The sequence below is a fragment of the Rutilus rutilus genome (assembly GCF_951802725.1).
Source record: "Rutilus rutilus genome assembly, chromosome: 3".
Lineage (NCBI taxonomy): Eukaryota > Metazoa > Chordata > Actinopteri > Cypriniformes > Leuciscidae > Rutilus > Rutilus rutilus.
Window position 1 is genome coordinate 36,100,348 of NC_140211.1, and position 20,726 is coordinate 36,121,073.

The 20,726-nt window shown below is 37.8% G+C and overlaps 1 protein-coding gene across 1 annotated transcript; it reads left to right on the top strand.

Annotated features, from left to right (window-relative positions):
- Positions 1 to 4,003: 4,003 nt before the first annotated feature.
- On the top strand, positions 4,004 to 20,514 carry slco3a1b (solute carrier organic anion transporter family member 3A1b). The gene is made up of 10 exons (XM_084404387.1): positions 4,004 to 4,522; positions 6,352 to 6,811; positions 14,439 to 14,537; positions 14,682 to 14,942; positions 15,852 to 16,016; positions 16,140 to 16,338; positions 16,523 to 16,658; positions 16,946 to 17,118; positions 17,244 to 17,308; positions 18,084 to 20,514. The coding sequence occupies exons 1-10, from the start codon at positions 4,385 to 4,387 to the stop codon at positions 18,458 to 18,460; spliced, it is 2,073 nt and encodes a 690-aa protein (XP_084260513.1). The 5' UTR covers positions 4,004 to 4,384; the 3' UTR covers positions 18,461 to 20,514.
- Positions 20,515 to 20,726: the final 212 nt, after the last annotated feature.

Consider the following 20,726-nt stretch of genomic DNA (forward strand, 5'->3'; position numbering starts at 1 on the left):
CTTCAGCCCTCACTGGTCGAGCCTACACTTCGGCTGGACAGACGGTCTCTGCCCTTCACAATATGGCGGTCCTACAGGTCTTTCAGGCCTAACTCCCCTGTGCCATGGTCGAGTCCGACCCTGACTCTGCCGTGTTTAAGGAGCTACACACCACTTAAACTACAGCCCAGGCTATCGGCAGAGCAATGGCCAGCTTAGTGGTGTTAGAACGCCACTTATGGCTCAACCTAACGGAGATCAAGGACGCAGACCAGGCTGCCTTCCTCGACTTCCAGTCTCCCCCAACGGCCTCTTCAGCCCCACGGTGGAAGGTTTCACCTAACTCTTCATCGTTGCACAGAAGTCGTCAATGCGCCACTTCCTGCCCAAGCGCTCCAGTTCCACAGCTGCTTCCAGTCGCCAGAAGAGTATGCCGACTCAGCAACCTGTCAAGCCTAAGCCAGAGTCTGAGCCTCGACAGCGCTACCGCTCCGCCAAGCGCTAGCCCTTTCCGAAGCACCGAGGTCCCCGGCCTATGATAACGCTGGATCCTGCACCTCAGAAGCTGTCCTGATCCTTCAGGAAGGAAGAGGAGGGGGCTAAGTCTCGCCGTGGCCGGACCACCCCCCAAACAGCCTCGATTTTGTCTTCAGATCCTGCGTTCAGTTCCGGGTGTTGGAAGCGATGTGTTTTGTTGCAAGCATTCAAGTTCATGTTCAAGTTGTCGTAAAAAAAAAAAAAAAAAAACATTCTCAAAAAGAGAGCAGATTTCTTCTTCCAGTTATCTCGAGTGCCAGTCTCCTGCACAGCGCCTATCGCTTGAACCAATTCAACCCTTTAGCCACCTGGGCCGAGGCTTGGGAAGCCATCCACGGAGTGTCGAGTTGGGTTGAAAAACAGTACAGATAGAAGGCTGTTCTAATTTTACGTCATCTTATCTGAGTGTTCCTTGGTGAATATTTTAATATGAACATGAGCGGAGTGGAATAAAGAAATTGATCAGCAGAATTGATATTCAAAGCGGTAAGCACGCAGTGCTTTGTTTACGGTTTGTGTATCTATAGTCTGCAGCGTCGGTTTCCATTTTTGAATGACGAATATCGATTATACATCTGCAGAAATAGACAGTTGTCTCATTTACATGCAGGCGCAGAACGTGCATCCTGCAGTAAAATCTACAATTTGCAAACTGTAGAGCTCTGCAATTACAAATGAATGACTGCATCCTTGAATGTCAGATATATTTCAGTTGCTCCCCCCCACCCCTCCCTTCTGCGAGCTTGAGAAGTGAGAAGCTTAAAAAAACAGTAAATTTACACATAAGAAATAACTTTTTTTTAAACTTGCCAGTACAATGATTTAGACTTCCCTCTTACAATGTATTAACTATATAAATGTTAAAATAAATGTTCATAGTATCCAGATTGTGTGTAAGTCTAAAGCGACACTGTGTAATACTGATATACAAAGCTCCAAAAGTGAAACTGATCAAATATTATGATCCATATAATCTAAAATATGTGAAAGCTTACAGCTTTGAAAGCTAAGCTGTACAATATGAATGAAATGGTTTATTTTACAATGTCACATTTATAGAAATTGTTCAAAGATCAATGATATGATTCTCCTGTTGTCAACTTTGTGATGTTTGCTTTCGTTCACTAAATGCAGTGCACTACACCACTGGACCACTAGATGTCCCTCTGCACTGTAGGTGAACGTGATTTCAAAAAGTACAGCATGTTCCTGGATCGAACATCTTTGTTGATTCTGGAACAACATTCCAATCAACCAATCAGATTTGAGGGACAAATTTACAGTCTATGTCAAGTTTAGGCTTACAAACCAGGGTTAGTTGCTTTTGCATCAGTGTTATTCAGCTAACATTTTCAATTTTTGGGATAATGTATGGGGATTGTAGGGTTACGCTTAGGGGTAGGGATAGGGTTATAGGACAACATTTTTGGACAGGAATGTTGTTTTTAGGATCAACAAAATATGTTGATCAATGAACATGTCTTACTTGCCAAAATCACGGTGACCATTCTCCATACAGAGAGCATTTATCCATACTTCCCTAAGCTCAGTAATAACATGAAGTGTACCAAGTTGCCTTTTATTGCCCTTTAATAAACACATCATGACAATTTGGAGTTTACTGTTTATATACCATCAAATATAGCCTATTCATTGAATATCTGGAGTTTTAAAATATCAATTCAAACTTGCACAAAAGCAGCAGTGTTTAGAGTGTGTCAGTCTTTATTTATTTTATACTTTAATGTTTAATATTTTACATTTATTTTAATGTAGCCACAGTCAAGACCACAGGGTTCGATGGGAGAGACAAGACCAAGACCAGTGTATGACCATTACATCAATACTTTACAGTGATCAATACTTGTGTACTAAAGAAACAGTTTGCCATTTGCCACAGTTTTTTGTGGGATAGTTGTTCCATGCTTGAATTTTGTGCATTGAAAATTAGTTGTTGTTTAAAAGGTCATTTTTGGAGACCCATAAGTACACCTCTGTGGAGTGCCCTTGGGTCTCTTTATGTACAATACAACCTGTCAATCTGTTTTATTGACATTCAGTGTCAGACTGTTCCTGCAGCAACACTTTCAAATCCACTGCCTGATGCCTTTTGACATCATTGTGATGAATCAGCCCATTACATCTTATCATGATGAATATTAGGTTTAGGTATTATTTAAAATCGAGACATCAAGCAAGAAAATAAAGCATATAGTTTAATTCAGTATATGGCCGAGATTGAACTTTTACAAAACTGAATTGTAACCGAACACCATGTACAACTGATGCTTTTACGTACTAGCTGAATTGTTTAATTTAATTGTAAAAAGACAAGAAGATGGTGGGATGATGCAAGTGCTGGAAAAAAAAGAGGGGTCTATGATGCTATAATTGAGTACAGCGCTGTTTGGCTCAATATGAATCACTGTAAGAGCCCAGCAGAGCCATAGACAGATGGGAAAACACAAGGAGTGGTGAGTCTTGCTCTGTAGGATGGATAAAAAAAAAAAAGAAAAAACAACCAGTCAATACTGTGTGTGTGTGTGTGTGTGTGTGTGTGTGTGTGCGTGAGTGTGTGAGTGCGCGTGTGTGTAAATCAACCCTGCCTCCAAAGACAGTCTGAGATATACTGTTATGCTATTGCTGAGTCCATTCTCCAGGCAGCAGTAAATTGTCTTTGCCTCAGAGTATTGAAGCACAGAGACCTTCAGCGCAAAACCAGTGATTACCTACAATCACACTTGCTGTGAATATAGCCACACTAAATGACTGCTGCATGACGCAGTCAACAGTATTGTCTTTTATCCGAAACACTGACAGAATGATTGTGTGTATTTTGACTATTTTACTCATTCAAAATATTTAGAAAGCAAGAACATATTAATTATAGAACTACAGTGCAGCGGCTTAAACTGACAAACGATTCCGTACTGATACATGATTACTATTATTTAACCTTGATTTTTATAGGGGAGATAAAGAAGAATGTTTTTGATAATTTTGTCCTGAGAGTGAGCGCGAATGACCGCACAGAATAAAGTCATACGGGGGTTTGGAACAACATGAGTAAATGATAACAGAAGTTTTATTTTGGGGTGAACAGTACCTTTAATACAGGCCTGTGTGATCATTTGGTCAGCAGCTCATACATCCCTAGTTTGGCACATTGCTCTCAGGGGACACATATTGAGGGTTATTTTTAGTCTGGGAATAAAATTCACTTTGACAATTCAGAATAACTGCACTAAGTCTGACACAAAAATCTATTTTTTTCTCTTGATTGAGCCCTTTTATTATTGATAAAATTATGAATAAATCTGTTCATGCATCATCTTGAGGTCGTTCTATCTACCTATACAGTAGCCTACCAACCTACCTAACTAACTACCTACCTACCTACCTAATAGATTTGTTTGTGGGAGGAGGAGGAAATAAAGAGAGCCAGTAGAAATGAAAAGGAGAGAGAGGTCATCATTTGGTGCAGGCTGTGGTGTAGATGGGGACACGCATGAGCTGAGTCCTCCACACCGGCAAACTCTCCTCACGGAAGAACAGCGGACTCACTGTAACCGCCTCACGTAATACTGTATCGCTGATGTTCATGGTTATTAATAGGCTGCATTGGTCTTCCGTCGGTTTCTTTGAACCATTCAGATCAACGGATCAGATGCGAGTGCGCAGTTTTTGAGGTGACAGTACTAAGAACGCTCAAGATTCATTTCATAAGACTCGATTTGAAAGCGGACCGGAACCGGAGGCGATATTAATGGAGCCGTGCACGTCTTGTTGAGGATCCATCTGCACTCGTCCTCAATGGTCACCTTCTGTCCGAGCCTGTCTTTCTGCTTGCTGCAGTCCGCATCAGAGGATGTACGCTGAGGGAAGCACGACAGACACTGAGCCAGACGCGTGCCAGAAGAAGACATCATGCTTCTCCAACATCAAAATATTCCTCATATCAGAATGTGCCTTAATGTTGGCACAGGGCACTGTAGGAGCCTATCTGGTGAGTCGAGCCGATAACACAGGCATCTCATACTAGGCTACGTATGTGGATGACATTGAATGGTGTCCGGTACGCATCGCTTACCTTTACCCTAAAGCAAGATAAATAAACCACATCATGAGGTATAGCTGGGGTTTTGCGTGCGGTACTGCGACTGCTTTATTTCTACATGATTTAGAGGCGCTATAATGGAAGATGATCATCAGTCTAGTGAGTGGCCCAGTGGTCGGTTACCATATTTTGTCTTTGAGCCACGGATGCGCTTATGGTTGGAAACAAAAACATGTCACAATGATCAGACCTTCTATGGAAAGATGTTTATTCCTTTAAAAAAAAAAAAAAAATTGTAGGCTATGCTAATACTTTTTTTATGTTACTGTAGGCTAGTAGTACTAAAAGTTATCTTACAGTGACTAGTACTTTTATGAATTTCACTATTAACTTTTAAATAAATGCTATTAATTAGATGCTATATTATGCTATTCCAGTATTGACTAGGCCTTATCTGTTTACTAGTAGCCTACTCATTTATGAGATAGTAATTCCTTTACGACTAAGTACATAGAAATAAGGAACTATTCCGTATTTACTCATAATATGAGTAGGCTACTTACCGTTTTTTTACATGCTAAATTAATACGTAATTTTAAAACAAAATACTTAAAAAACAAGTTTAATAATTTTGTCATTTTAATTTTATATTTTATTTTTAGGGTTGTTTTTACTCTGTAACTTTATCTCCAAGGATGATGAAAAAAAGTATTTGGCCTAGTAGCCTAGTGTTTATTAATGTAATAGTGTTTATTTAGTAAATTAATAAAATAAAATAAAAAAATTGTTATTTTTGATTTTATCTATTTACTAGATGCATTTCAGTTGTTGCTGGTACTTATTTTAGTTGCACTAGTAACTAAATACTAGTAGTTACTCTTTAGTTATTTATAACTATTAAATTAGCTACCGGTAATCCCGTTTTCCTAGTATCCAGTTATTACATGTAACATTTTTAACTGAACTAAAGTAGTGATTCCAGTCTTTACATAGGACAAGCAAAAAATAAATAAATAAATAAATAACAGATTTGTAAACTCACAAGATAAGAAATGTTTTAACAAGCAGAATAAGTACTAGTGTCTCAAAAAAAAAAAAAAAAAGGTGCCAAACTTCAGATGCCCATAAAGATAAGTGACAGAAATGTGCAATATGTTGCCAATAACAATAGTGAGTGGGGATTGAGATAGTGACTAGTAGAGGAGAATGTACTACTATCTAAAAGGTAGGCTACTGGTGACTAATGGGATTAATACTAGCCACTACTACCGGTAGATTACTTACAACTCATTAAAAAACAAGTACTGGTAACTGAAACATAGACAATAGTTAGTTTAAAGGAATACATGTTCCAAATGGCCTGCCTATAGACTTCACATTAGCTTTCAACACAAGAGAAAGATTCACACAGTCACGTCACTACATGAATGCATCTGCTCTTGAGTAAAGTTATGATTGATATATTATTTTTCCTAGGATGATTACTTTTGTATGTAAGTGCAAATATGCCCTACCTTTTGCTTTATCTAAGGTATTTAACATGTTATGTATGTTATGTTGTGACCCACATGTATAAATCGCTTTTTCAACTCTCAGAACAATTGATTTATACCTTCAGTATTGTGTAAATGAGTTCTTCATCTCATCAATCTATTCTATTGCTTAAGATCTCCAAGCCACGAAAGCATAAACAACATATTATGGGTGTGAATATGGCACGTGGTCATTGCTCATTATCTCACAGCTTTGTAACAGTATATTTTTTCTTTATATTTTAGGTCAGTGTCCTCACCACACTAGAGCGACGTTTCAACTTGCAGAGCGCTGACGTGGGTGTGATCGCCAGCAGCTTTGAGATTGGCAACCTTGCCCTCATCTTATTCGTCAGCTACTTTGGGGCCAGGGCCCATCGGCCTCGGCTGATTGGTTGTGGGGGCATCGTGATGGCGCTGGGAGCGTTACTGTCAGCACTGCCTGAGTTCTTGACCCACCAGTATGAATATCAGTCTGGAGAGCCACGACCTGTGGGACAGGGAAAAGACGTGTGCTCCAATAGCAGTCGGGGTGGGCTCTCTGATCCAAGTTATTTCTGTGGGAATAGAACCAATACCAACATGATGTACCTGCTGCTGATCGGAGCTCAAATGCTTCTGGGGGTTGGAGCGACACCCCTGCAGCCGCTGGGCGTGTCTTACATCGATGATCATGTCAGGCGTGAAGACTCCTCCCTTTATATTGGTGAGAGTGATCTTACACAACCATTATTGTGTTATGTACCTCCTCCAGCCCCATCAGTAAGGCTTAAGTGCCCCCAAATCAGAGATATTGTGGGTGACAAACAGTAGCACATATTTATATTCATATACAAACATATTAAACATGCACACATTATACATACACATTATTTTGTTTTCTTTCCTTAATAATGAAACAGAAGAGTAGTAGAAATTGTTTGTATAGTGGAGGGTACCTGGTGACTTTGATTTTACTTTATTAAACCTATTGTTAAAAACCTTTATTAAAATAATCAAATGATTAATAATTATTATTGTAATTAAATTAGTAGTATTATTTTAACTTTTGATTCAGTTTAGGATTTAAAAAGTAAAATTACAAAGTAAAAAATTATTATTATTATTATAAGTGGTTCAGTTTTGGGTAATGGGTAACACTTTGCAATAAGATCAGTCAGTGCATTAACAAACATTAGCTAACAATGAGCAATACATTTGTCACAGTATTTAGTATTCATTTAGTTTATCAAAATACAACTGTTTATTGTCAGATACTATGTTTGATTTTAATAATGTATTAGTAAATGATGAAATTGACATTAAAGGTACAATATGTAGTTTTTTTGCTTTAAAAATAGCCAAAATCACTATATCTATGTTATATATATTTTTTAGTTGTGTACTTACATTATCCCGACTGTTTCCGACAACTTTCAAATCAGGAGAAATTTGTAATTTAATTCGAAGACACGTCCCGTTTCTTTATTTCCGTTTTGTCGTCAATGGCGTCATATCCGCGTTGTCCCTGGTTTCCGCTCGTACTGCCATAGCAACCAGAGCCCTCTGATAGTAACCAAGGCGACAGACGTGGACAACTGTGTAGTTCGTAATGTCTATCTGCACGCTGTTGTTGTTTCGTTCAAACATTATGGACCATGGCAAGCAGACTTTGGATAAAAAAGGAGAACTAAACCGAGAATCAATATCAGCGCGGTGTTTTCGAGATGCCTAGAGCTCCACGTCCGAGACTTCGACCGCTCCTGCATGTACTTTATTAAACAGGTGAGCACATTTACATAAAACGAATCAATGTTATATAGTTCAACAATGATAAAATGTTAGAATATGATCTGTATGTTATTCTAATGTTGATCTACACTGTAAAAAGTGAACAGTTGGATCAACTTAAAAAAATTGCTTCAATTGGTAATACCTAAAGAAATGAAGTTTTCTCAACTTAAATTATCACATTTTATCGTGAAAAAAGTGATAATTTAAGTTAACTTAAATAGTTTAACTTAATTTCTTTAGGTGTTACCAATTGAAGTAATTTTTTTAAGTTGATCCAACTGTTCACTTTTTACAGTGTAGCTTACTGCTAGTCTCATACAGACAATCTAACACATACATTTCAACACATTCAAATGCAGTTTAGTGTGCTAGTGTAATGTTAGACCAAGTGAAACAGCGCTGCGTTCCCTCACAAGTTTAATTTGTCTAATAAACTGACCTGTGAGTAGTAATTCTGCACTTGCGTGTAGTTCGGTAGAATGAAATGTCCATATTCCTTTTATATCCGCGGACTCGCGTCGCGTGTGGAGCTGATAGCTGTCTCTTAGCAATCCCGACCTGCTTCATATCACAGTCATGATAAAAACATAGATGTATTTACTCATCCATAAACATTATTAGATCGGTCGGCTTGACGTTGACGACAAGATCCATAATTCTTAGCAAATGTTGCGTCATCAAACTACGCCTTTGTTATTGTAAGAGGTTAGCGACCCCTAGCGGCGGAAAATTTACATATTGTTTAAATAAGATTAATAAATGCTTTAGAAGTAGTTTTCATTGTTAGTTCATGTTAACTAATGTAGTTAACTAAAGTTAACAAATGGAACCTTATTGTACATTTTTTATCAATAAATGTAAAAGAATTGTTCATTGTTGGTTCATAATAACTAACATTGACCATTAGGTAACACTTTAGTTTAGGGTCCAATTCTCACTATTTACTCATACTTATCAGCATGCATATTACTATGATATTGGCTATTTATTAGTACATACTATAAAGCACATATAACTTCCTTATTCTGCATGACCATATTCTATACATCCCCTAATCCTACCCAATACTTAAACTTAACAACTACCTTACTAAGTATTAATAAGCAGTAATATTAATTAGGAGTTTGAGGCAAATTTGGTAGTTAACAGTTAGTTAATAGTGATAACTGTGGGCTTTTAAACTAAAGTATGACCGAACATTATTGTGAAATGATACAGATGAATTGGTTTGAACAGATTGATTTGCTTTAATCTATTCTAAATCACTTCAGGAAAGAACAACAGCATCTGGTTTAAATGCTCTCCTTTTGCTACTATTTAAATTAAAAAAAAAACTATTTTGCTGTATTATAGAATGTAAGTTAAAGATAAATACTGTCTTTTAAATGTTCTCAAATGGCACTTCTTGAACTCCTGGTAAAACATGCTGGTCAGGCACTAAAGAAACACTACAGAGTGTTGTTTTTATTTTAGGGCATATCATGTAGCACTACCGTCAATATCCCGCGTTGAAACAATAACAGCACTTATTATTATGAATGATTTATAAGCCACAAAATGTTGTATGCTTAGCGCATCAGCTCTTTACTGCTTTCTGGAGGACTCCCTAGCAGAAAGCTTTTGTATGAACGTACACAAACGCATAGCTATTGTGTGTGGCTGGTTTAGGTTTGGGGTGAACTCACTTGGGAAATTTCCAAGAAATGAGCTTAAACCCATTGGTTTAGAGTGGTGCACCATTGTCTTAATCTCCTGTTGCTATGTTTTCAGGGTGTAAACAAGAAGCAATGATGGCCTTCAGTGCCTGTTATTTCTGCGGTGAAGCTAATATGTGCTGGCTGCTCTGTCATCCCTCAGGCAGCTCACTCTTTCTCACTATTCTTCTCACTCTCTCTCTCTCTATTCTTCTCACTCTCATTCTCTCGCACTACGACGATGATTCTCCATGTATTTGATACAAATAAAGACTAGATCATCAACCCCAGACTCAAATGTCTTAAGAAAGCTCCCGAAATATAACCCTATAGCATGGAAACTGACTATTGTAATTGAGTAGCTTTCCACAGGTAATTCAAGGTCTGGATGTGAAGATTCTGTGTGAATGTCTGTGGGTTTGTGTGTGCGCGTTTCACATCATTTCTGCTGTGTCTTCTTCTCTGCAGGGTGTTTGACGTCTTTGCATTGAGCTGACTTGACTGTCTATGAGCATTAATGTCTGTGCAACCCCAGCAAGCTTCTTTCTCTCTCACTCTTGCGTGCTTTAATCCTTTGTAACCTTTAAAACTGGACCCGTCTCTTATTGAAGCATTGTGTGTAAACTAGCACAGACATAAACATCCTCTTTGGAGACAGTCATCGCTGGTGGGCATAATGGAATCAGTCATTTGGCTGTTTGATCACAGAGGCTTTGGTTAACAGAAATGCATTTGGCATCTTTCACAAAGGCACAAGCAGAAAGGCCTATCTGTTTAAAGTGAATTATCCAGCGTTTGTATTCATACAGAATCCTAGAGTAAGAGAACTGATCTAGGATTACATAGTGGTAACATTAGGATTGACATGCTTAATCAATTTCATCCAGACTAATGGATAGAACTAAAACACTTTTTAAAGATCCAGAGCAAATACAACGTTGATGGTCATGTTACAGACCCTTCTGCCCCTTTACAGCAATGAGATGATGAGGTTCATAGTAAAGGCCTGTTCACACCAAGGACGATAACTATAATAACTATAAAGTTTTAATAACCATTCTAATTCTATGTGAATAGGGAAGTCCACGCCACAACTATAACGATAACGTCACCGAGGAAATATATCATTTGAATCACTCTCAGAACAGAAAGATATCGTTGGACTCACTCTTGTTTTCCAGGTGATGATTGATGAAAACATAGACAGCCAATTAGAATCCACCAGATTTTAAAGAGCTCAAGCATTTAATGCGGTAGACAACATAACCGTAGTGCGTGCTTATAATAAATAGAACATTATCATGCGGTTGAACTTCAACTCAAACCAATATTTCATGTCCGTGTAGGTTTTATTCAGCTGTGTCATCACAGAAATAAATTACATAAATATATATATATATATACATATATATATATATATATATATATATATAAAATAGATATTTTAAATGGAAAATCCCCAGTTTTTACTGTATTTTTGATCAAATAAATACAGCCTTGGTGAACATAAGAGACTTATTTCAAAAACATTTAAAAATCTTACCAAACCCAAACTTTGGAATGGTAGTGTATTTATTTATTTTGTGTATAGCCTTATAATGCACAGGATAAAGTACAGTCAGTCAGTCATTACTTTAAAATAAACCCCTTCAGGATGATACAAGATCACCCCTTCAGCTGCGTCTGACTGTACATTATCTGTTACATGTTCATTTATAGTGTTCTCTGATCATGCTTATGCTGTGTCTGGACAGATAATTACTGGATGGTAAAATAGCTGATAGTACAACATTTACTAACACATGCATAATCTATATGCTGGCTGCCCCCCTTTTAGTATTCCTATAATATACAATAATCAACACAGAAATGTTTGTGCTCATCAGCTTTATCACAAACTCATCAGGTGCCAGTTATAGCAATGAGAGATTATGCAATTTAGCATTTATACATTTTTTTTTTTTATGTACACAATCATTAAAGGAAATAGCTTCTTTACTTTGGGCTACTTGATGTTGTGTCTCAAAAGGGAATACAGTTGCAAATCAAAATTATTCAACCCCACAGAGACTGTAATTAATTACAAATGTAAGCTTTTCTAATGATACAGAGTTTTTAAAAAATTGCATCTATGAGAGTTTAGTGGCAAACTAAAGTGATAATGTAAATATATAATGTAATGCTTTTGGGTAATAGCATTTTTTTGTAATACAGCTTTGTCATAATTATTGTCATAGCTGTTTTTAAGTCACTTATTTGTACAGTATGGTACAGAGTTGTGTTAAAACACAATTAAGCATTTGGAAACTCTATAACAAACCGGAATTAGCTTGTGCTGTTACACATACATACATTTAGCCAATCCATGTGCTAAAGTGGATTAGCAAATATGGCCAAGTCAAAAAAGCTCTCACAAAAGCTATAGAGAACAAAATGTTGTATTACATTAGAAAGTCTATGGTTACAAGAAGATTTACAAACCACTTAAAGTTTCTAGTGCACATAAAAAGCACAATATCATCAAGGGGAATACAATGTTTGATCAGAGCAACCGAGAAAAACCCTCAATTTACTGCCAAAACCTGCAAGATGACCTGATGAAAGGAGGAAAAAACATTTGCAATGCAAAGAATAAGAAGAACTCTAGACAAGCATGGCCTTAATGTTGGGACATTTTGCCGAATGCCACTCTTGACCAAGAAAAACATAAAAGACAGGCTTGAATATGCTAAAATTCATTTGGATAGACCTGTGGAGTTCTGGAAGAATGTTTTATGGAGTGATATGACCAAACTGGAACTTTTTGGACCTATGGATTAGTGGTATGTCTGGAGCAAAAAAGGCAAAGCTTATGAGCAGAAGAACACCATCTCAATGGCCAAACATGGATGTGGTCCAGTCTTGTTATGGAGGTGCTTTGCTGTTGCAGGAAATTCAAATCTTGACTGTATGAAGGACATAATGAACTCTTTGAAGTATCAAGCCCTTTTAGCAAAGATGGTGATTCCTTCGATGCAGAGATTGAAGCTTGATGATCAATGGACTTTCCTGCAGGACAGCCATCTCAAAGTATACACCCAAATCTACTTAAGCCTGCATGGTTCAGGGATCAGTCGTGGAATGTTCTTGAGAGGCCTGTACAGTCTTCAGATTTAGATCTCATTGAAAACATTTGGTGGAATTTGAAGAAAGCAGTGGTAATGTGAAAACCAAAGATTATCAGTGATCTGGAAGCTTTTTCAAGCGAGGGATGGTCCAAGATTGAAGTAGAGAGGTGACAGAAGATTCTAACGCTTACAGGCAGCATTTATGGGAGGTTATAAAGAATAAAAGATTCTGCACAAAATTTGACTTTTGGGGGTTGAATAATTTTGAAAACGAATGTTTAGAGTCAATTAGATTTTCAACTTTATGTTCTCAGAATCACTCAAATGTGTATTGATAAGCTTTCTTTAATAGTTTACTGATGCCTTTGTTGAATTGTTTTCATGAAATGTCGTTCTCTGCAGCAAAATGCCTTCCAGTTCAAGGGGGTTGAATAATTTTGATTGCAACTGAACGTTATAATTCCCCTTCTGCTATGATAATAATAATAATAATAATAAACTCTTAAACTTTGCCCTAAAAATATGCTATTTACATAAGCATCTAGATAATTAGCGCAAATGCTGCCTTAATAACTTGTGAAAGATTTAAATTAACTTAATTTAAAGGCACAGTATGTAAGTTTCGCCGCTAAAAGTAGCTTAATTAAAACAATAACAAAGCCGTAGCTTGATGACTCTGTGAATGAGTGTGGAATCATAGGAGTTGTCATCTTCACTTCCACAGCCGATGGAAAGCAATCCGACGGGACTCAAGGCAGAAATCATGTTCATGGATGAGCTAATGTAGTAAAGTTTTATTATCATCACTGTGATGTGAAGCAGGGCGGGGCCGAGAGCCAAGGACATTTTACTTTGTTGTTTTATTATGCTTATATGCCGCTGTCGGCCACTGCCGCTCCTTTCATTTTGTTTCTTATGTTTATTTTACGATTGAAGTTACGCTTACCGTCTGTCTCCTTCTTCCCTGAACTTGAACTTTGTTACAGTTACAGGTGATGACTTAAATTCACATTATTTTATTTCATTCTAATAAAACAGCCGCAAGTGCTACATATCTACTCATACAGGTCACTTTTTTTGAAAAATGTAAATTGTGGGGTAAGTTAACGTAGCGCTGTTTTACTTGGTCAAAACAATCATACTATAATACGCTTGAGTGTGTTGAAAGTTATGACTCTGTGCGGTCATTCAGTGGCTGGTATGAGACACTTGTTGCACACTGCAGTAAGCTAAATTGATATTAGATAATCATCTTAATAAAAATAAAATGAGTGATGTCTCTGAGGCATGATACAAACAAGTAACTTGCGAGAAAACAAGAGATTCAAACAATAAGACTAACCGTGTTGAACTATATAACAATGATTAGTTTTCTGTTGATAAAGGTATCCAAACAGTTGCTCGCCTGTCTAGTAAAACACATAATATGTTAAAGCGTGTTTCCATGGTTTCTACTGAAGTAAAACTATTGAGGGTAATGCAGATAAGACGTCATTGACATGCAACGCCATTACAAATAGGTTAAAAATAGCTGGTTTCTCTGGACTTAAACATTGTTGGAAACATTTGGGATAATGTAAGTACACAAGTCAACAAAATAGTTCATATTGTTTTAGTGGTTTGGGATATTTTAATCCAAAAACCTTACATATTGTGCCTTTAAGTGAATTGACAACAATCTGGCCAAAACTCTGCATGAATGAATGTAATTTTCCTACGTAACTATTTTGACTATTTTGTGTGTTGTATTGCATTACAGGTATCTTATTCTCTACACTGGTCTTTGGACCAGCCTGTGGTTTTATTCTTGGCTCTCTGTGCACCAAAGTTTATGTTGATGCAGTCTTCATTGACACATGTGAGTACCGGCATCAACAATCAATCCCTTTATTTAAATGGTTTCCTTATTTGTTAATGGCTTTGGATAAAAGCATCTGTTAAGAATTATGAATGAAACTGTGTCTCAGTAATATCTCATCAGATCTCTGTTCACTCCCAACAGCCACGCTGGACATCACTCCTGACGATCCACGCTGGATCGGTGCCTGGTGGGGCGGCTTTATCATATGTGGCCTTTTCCTCTTCCTCTCCTCGTTTTTCATGTTCGGGTTCCCGCAGTCGCTGAACGAGCCTGGGGAGGGCCCGGGGGGTGAGAGCGAACAGGCCATGCTGCCTGCTGAGCTGGTGCAGGAGTACGAAGGAGTCAAAACCTCAGATGACCCGGAGATCAGCACTGGCCTAACCTGCTGCCAGCACCTGCAGGGTGAGACAGAGGACAAAGAGAAAGACTGTCTAAACACACAGTTTGATTTGTCAGTGTTCATTACTCGTAGTAGTTTTAGATTTCATTTCAGAGTAGAGAACAGGACTCATCTCTCAAAATGCTGTTAGAGGGATAGTTCACCCAAAAATGAAAATTCGGATTAATTACTCACCCTCGTGTTGTTCCAACCCCGTAAGACTTTTGTTCATAAACAAATTTTAAACATAAAAATTTATATTTTATAAAAGTGTATGTTAAACTTAGCATGTTAACTCAAGATATTAACATGTGTAACAATATTTTTTAGCACAACCAAATGTTATATTCCTACTGTTTTAGTCTGCTTTCTAAAGAATGGCTAGAAATTAATCGCAAGGCAATTACATTTCTTTAGACTATTAAACATAAAGCTGATTTGAATTTTTTCTGTTGTGAAAAGCTCAAATGAACTCAAATGAAGCTAAATTGTAAATTGAATTAAAAATGTAAAATATATATTCCTATGTTGCAACCTTGCTAAGCTGCTTTCAATTATTTTGTTTTACAAACTTTCACAAGGCACTGTATACACACACACACACACACAGTGCCTTGCGAAAGTACAGTATGTGAAATAAATAATTACACAATACAAATAATTTATTAATGGTTCAACTTTACATATCTTAATCATTACTTTTGGCTTTAATTGCAATATAAAATAATTATTTAATTTTCTTACACTGTATAAATGGATATTTACATATAAAAATACACAGCTGTCTTTACATTTTAGTAAGAGGATGGGGAGGGGCATCATATTTGCGGATCCTTGACATCAAAAAGTTTGAAAACCCCTGGATTACAACATTCTCTTCATCTACATCTTCATCTGATCATCCATTTAATACCAGCGTAATGTCGTCTCAGTTATCCCTAAGGTGACTAAGCATCTGCTGTCCAATCCGGTGTTCACCTGTGTCATTCTCGCTGCCTGTATGGAAATCGGTGTGGTGGCTGGATTCGCTGCCTTCCTAGGGAAATATCTCGAACAGCAGTTCAACCTCTCAACGTCCTCCGCCAACCAGCTCCTAGGTAGGCAAGTCCACAAAAACATCCAAGTCATAAAACACAGTTTCAAATAAAATCACTGCAAGTAACTGAAAGCTGCTTGTCAACTGTCATTTAAATTTGTTTTTTTTTTGCTTGTGTGTACAGGTATGACAGCAATCCCCTGTGCTTGTCTGGGTATTTTCCTGGGCGGCCTCCTGGTGAAAAAGTTGGATCTGTGTGCATTAGGGGCTATTCGTCTGGCCATGCTAGTCAATATCATCTCTACGGCCTGCTACGTCTCCTTCCTTTTCCTTGGCTGTGATACGGGCCCAGTCGCTGGGGTGACTGTTGCCTATGGCAACGAGTGAGTAGAGCGCTACAACATAAAAGCCTCACAAATTTTTAATGGTCCACAACAATTGGCAATAAACACAGTCACTTAGAGTATAAAGACTTTTGTGCTTGTAGCATTAATTTTACAGAGGATCATGTTTATAAACTGTGAATTTGTCATTCTTACTCTTCTCGTAATTATTCTCTCCATTTAGGAGTCTAGGCTCATGGGAGCGGACGGAGGCCGCATGTCTGTCAGGCTGTAATTGTTACACGTCTTCTCTAAGCCCCATCTGCGGCTCCAACGGCATCACCTACCTCTCCGCCTGCCTGGCTGGCTGCACCCGAGGAGTGAGTCTCCTTCCACAGACGTTCATACACACACTCCCCAATTCAGACAGATCAATAGACTCCGGCACACATCTGCTTAAATGCTTCCTAAAGTCATAAGTAGCAAGAGTTCTTTTGGGAATGCTCATTTTTCCTCCCTCTTTTAGATACATCAGTCCCCTTTGTCTCAAATATTCGGTTCTTTTTTCCTCTGGATGGTTGCTAGAAATCCCCAGAGCAGCACTTAAGATCCATCATGAAATATGCACTCAGCTCTGCTCTCCTCCCTCCCTCCCTCCCTCTCTCAGAATCTGACAGGCTGTAAGTGCATCGCCCAAGGCGACGGGCCCGGGACAGCCACGCCGGGGAAGTGCTCCAGCCCAGGCTGTCAGCAGGCCTTCCTCACGTTCCTAGCAGTCGTGTGCGTCTGCAGCATGATCGGAGCCATGGCCCAGACTCCATCCGTCATCATCCTGATCAGGTAATGCTGCTGGCACCAGTAAATTTAAGTCCATGTCACTGGTTTCGTGAGTCTTAATCAGTCATGGTTGTCATCTGCACATCATAATGAACTAGTACTAAACAATAAGTCATTGGTGTCTGTAGAACTGTGAGCCCAGAGCTGAAGTCTTACGCCCTTGGAGTTCTTTTCCTGTTGCTCCGGCTGCTAGGTAAGATATTTGCATAACAATTTGTCCAAGCATTTTAAACATGCATCCATATCTTTATCTTGGTTTGGTTTATATCAATTAGCTTAAATAACTTGTATGTGCACTACCGTGTAAAATTTGGGATCAGTAATAAGTCTCTTATGCTCACAAAGGCAGCATTTATTCAATCAAAAATACAGTTAAAACAGTAATATTGTGAAATATTATTATTAGTAGTAGTAACTATTTTCTATTGAATTGCATTTTAAAATGTAATATACTCCTGTGATGGCAAAGCTGAATTATCAGCATCATTACTCCAGTCTTCAGTGTCACATGATCCTTCAGAAATCATTCTAATGATGATTTGCTGCTTAAGAAACATTTCTGATTATCAATGTTGTGCTGCTTAATATTTTTGTGGAAACCGGACACATTTTTCAGGATTCTTTGATAAATAGAAAGTTCAAAAGAACAATTTATTTGAAACAGAAATCTTTTGTAACTTTATAAATGTCTTTAGTCCCTTTTGATCAATTTAATGCATCCTTACGGAATAAAAGAATTTATTTCAAAAAAGAAAAACACTTTAGTAGGGTAGTTCATATCAAGCACTGATCAAATGTAAATCTGCACCATGAATGCAATGCACTGTGCAAGTCACTTTGGGTAAAACCCTCGGCCAAATGCGTAAATGTAATCTTTAAATAACAAATTTGTGAAGCAATTAAAGGCAAATTCAAAGTTATAAACAAGTACTGTACAATTATACTGACCTCTGTGTTCTATGTCCCAGGTTTCATTCCTCCACCTCTGATCTTTGGCATTGGGATCGACTCCACCTGCCTACTGTGGAGCTCTGTGTGCGGCATTAAAGGGGCCTGCATGCTTTACGACAACATCACCTACCGCTACCTTTACGTCAGCATCGCCATCGTTCTCAAATCCAGCGCCTTCATTCTCTACACCATCACCTGGCAGTGTCTGCGTCAGAACTACTCCAAGTACATAAAGAACAGTGAGGACTACCTGACCCCAAGCCAGCTGTTCGCCTCCAACCTCACCCTGGACAACCTGGGCAAGGACATTGCACAGAACCCTTCCAACCGCACCAAGTTCATTTACAACCTAGATGACCACGCCTGGAGCGAGAACATGGAGTCAGCCATATAGTCCCACCCCAAAGAGGGCCAGCTGGCCTATATGCACATGCTAATTTAGTCTCATAACGCTCTTATTCAAAAGAAAGTCCATGTAAGCCGATTTCTGCACATTCCCGCTTGGGAGAAATGGGCACTCTTTTAGCGCATCCAGGGTGTTTTAACTAAACGGAGCCAAATGAATTTGACTGTTACTGTAGTCAGGACTTGTATATGCTGGATATATGATATGTGTAGATGAAACGCATCTATCGTATTAGGGGATGTATTAGGTTGCAGTTCCAAAACCGAACAATTAAGACCCATTCAAACCAAGGATAACTATAACGAAAAAGACATAGTTCTATAAATCATTCTTAATATAAAAGAATAGCAGAGTCCACACCAAAACTATAACAGAGAAACGATATCATTGGAATCACTTTCAGAACGATTTTGTCCAGCTGATGAACGATAAAAACATTGACAGCCGATCAGAATCCATCCTGCTTTAAAGAGCTCAGGCATTTGAAGCGGCAGACGACAAAACCGCAGGCATGAAGAGAACGATAGCGTGCGTTGGTGTGGACGCTAATATAGTTATTATCGTTATAGCTATCTTTATAGTTATAGTTCTTGGTGTGAACGAGCCTTTAATCTTCCATCAGTCGAAACTAGCCCCAGCTTACATATATAAGCACCTTTTTTAGGTTTCATTTTGGATGGTCTTTTTAGTATTTTTAAAAAAATGTAAAGAATATTAGCATATGAGTTCTATGAATATTAGCTAATATGTTTACTTGAATATCGTGAGGCTCTAATCAGTCTATTTTTATGGAGGGTCTTAGAAAGCTTGATGTTATTACTCAATCTCTCCTCTGTACAGTCATTAGACTTTAAAAGACATAGATACAAGTGCAGAGTTCACACAAGTCATGTAACCTATTAATCAGCCTAAATACATAATGGTGAACATATTAGGCCCGTGTCTGTGAAAACGTATAGCTTGAATAGACAAAAGGTTCATTAGTTTTGTGATGCCTCGTTATTTGTCATCTGCAGAGGTCCTGAGCAACATCTAAAGCAACATGTAACATTAATCAGTAGTTGTTATCAAGCAGAGGACACTGAAGGATGGAAAGATGGATTTATTTCAATGCATGCAGGTATTGCATGTTGATGCATCAGAGTAGGCGCATGGGGATTTTAGGGGATGTATTGTTTTGGAGAAAGTAGACATTTCCCTTCTATTACTCCAGCATCTTCTTAAATGGTGTTTTATACAGCGTGCGCAGAGTTATTAACGGTATTACGGCGCCTTGTATACATTTTTTCTTCCAATCTGTTCAATATGTTCAAGGAATTCGCTTGGAAGACCAAATGCAAAGGATTAACAAAGTTTTACAACAGTTGAAAAACATGTTTTTTTTCCTCTTTAGCAACATATATAAAACACGGAAATAAACATAAGGAAATTATTAGTGAGCTACTAAAATATCAGTCCGAGTTACACTAAATAATTATAATATGAACAAATATTTAAAAATGACTTCAGAGTTAATTCATACATTTTTGTATGGCATTGGACCTAAGAATTTGTTTCATATACTTATGACTTATTTTCTATGCTTTTTCTAAGAAAAATAAAATAAATAAATGTAAAAAAAAAATAAAAAAAATGCAGGACCGAAAGGTGATGGATCCACGGTAAATGTAACAAAGCGGAATGCTTTTTATAGAGGAAAATTATGTTTCTGCTGCTCTTGAAAGATGGTTTAACTGGATGCAAGTACACTGAAGAGACCCGCATAGGGCAAAACCCAAACCCATTATCACCCTTCGTGTAAATGGCTTCCCAAGCACATTATTTTAATGCATTGCAATATACGGCGAAGCGCTTGATTGCTTGAATGTTGAGGCCGGAGTCAATACAAATGGGATGATATAAGAATGATGTCATTGTTTATATAATCATTCCTCTCTATAGATAATTCATTGCCGTAAAAGTGCCAAAGTGACGCCATTTAAGTGTTCTGAGTTCTCTCTGAGAGGCCGTTCTTCATAATGCTGGAATTGTATATGACCGCAAGATGCTTTATTGTATTGTATGTAGACATATGTGATATCTTTAGCAACCATTACACCTTGTACATAGTGACATTTAAGTCTATTCTCTCCAGAATGTAGAATATAGCGATGCTTTAGGCTTTTACAGGTGATGTTACAAGTCTTAACTTTGGACAAAATATATATTATTGTTAAATGCAGATGGAGATTATGTTATGCTTACAGAGGAATGT

What these genes read in the sequence shown, in the direction of transcription:
- slco3a1b (XM_084404387.1), top strand. Translation starts at nt 4,385, where the DNA reads ATGTACGCTGAGGGAAGCACGACAGACACTGAGCCAGACGCGTGCCAG. An exon ending in CTGCTGCCAGCACCTGCAGG is followed by an intron (nt 14,943 to 15,851) that starts GTGAGACAGAGG and finishes ATGTCGTCTCAG; the next exon opens with TTATCCCTAAGGTGACTAAG. An exon ending in TGGCTGGCTGCACCCGAGGA is followed by an intron (nt 16,659 to 16,945) that starts GTGAGTCTCCTT and finishes TCCCTCTCTCAG; the next exon opens with AATCTGACAGGCTGTAAGTG.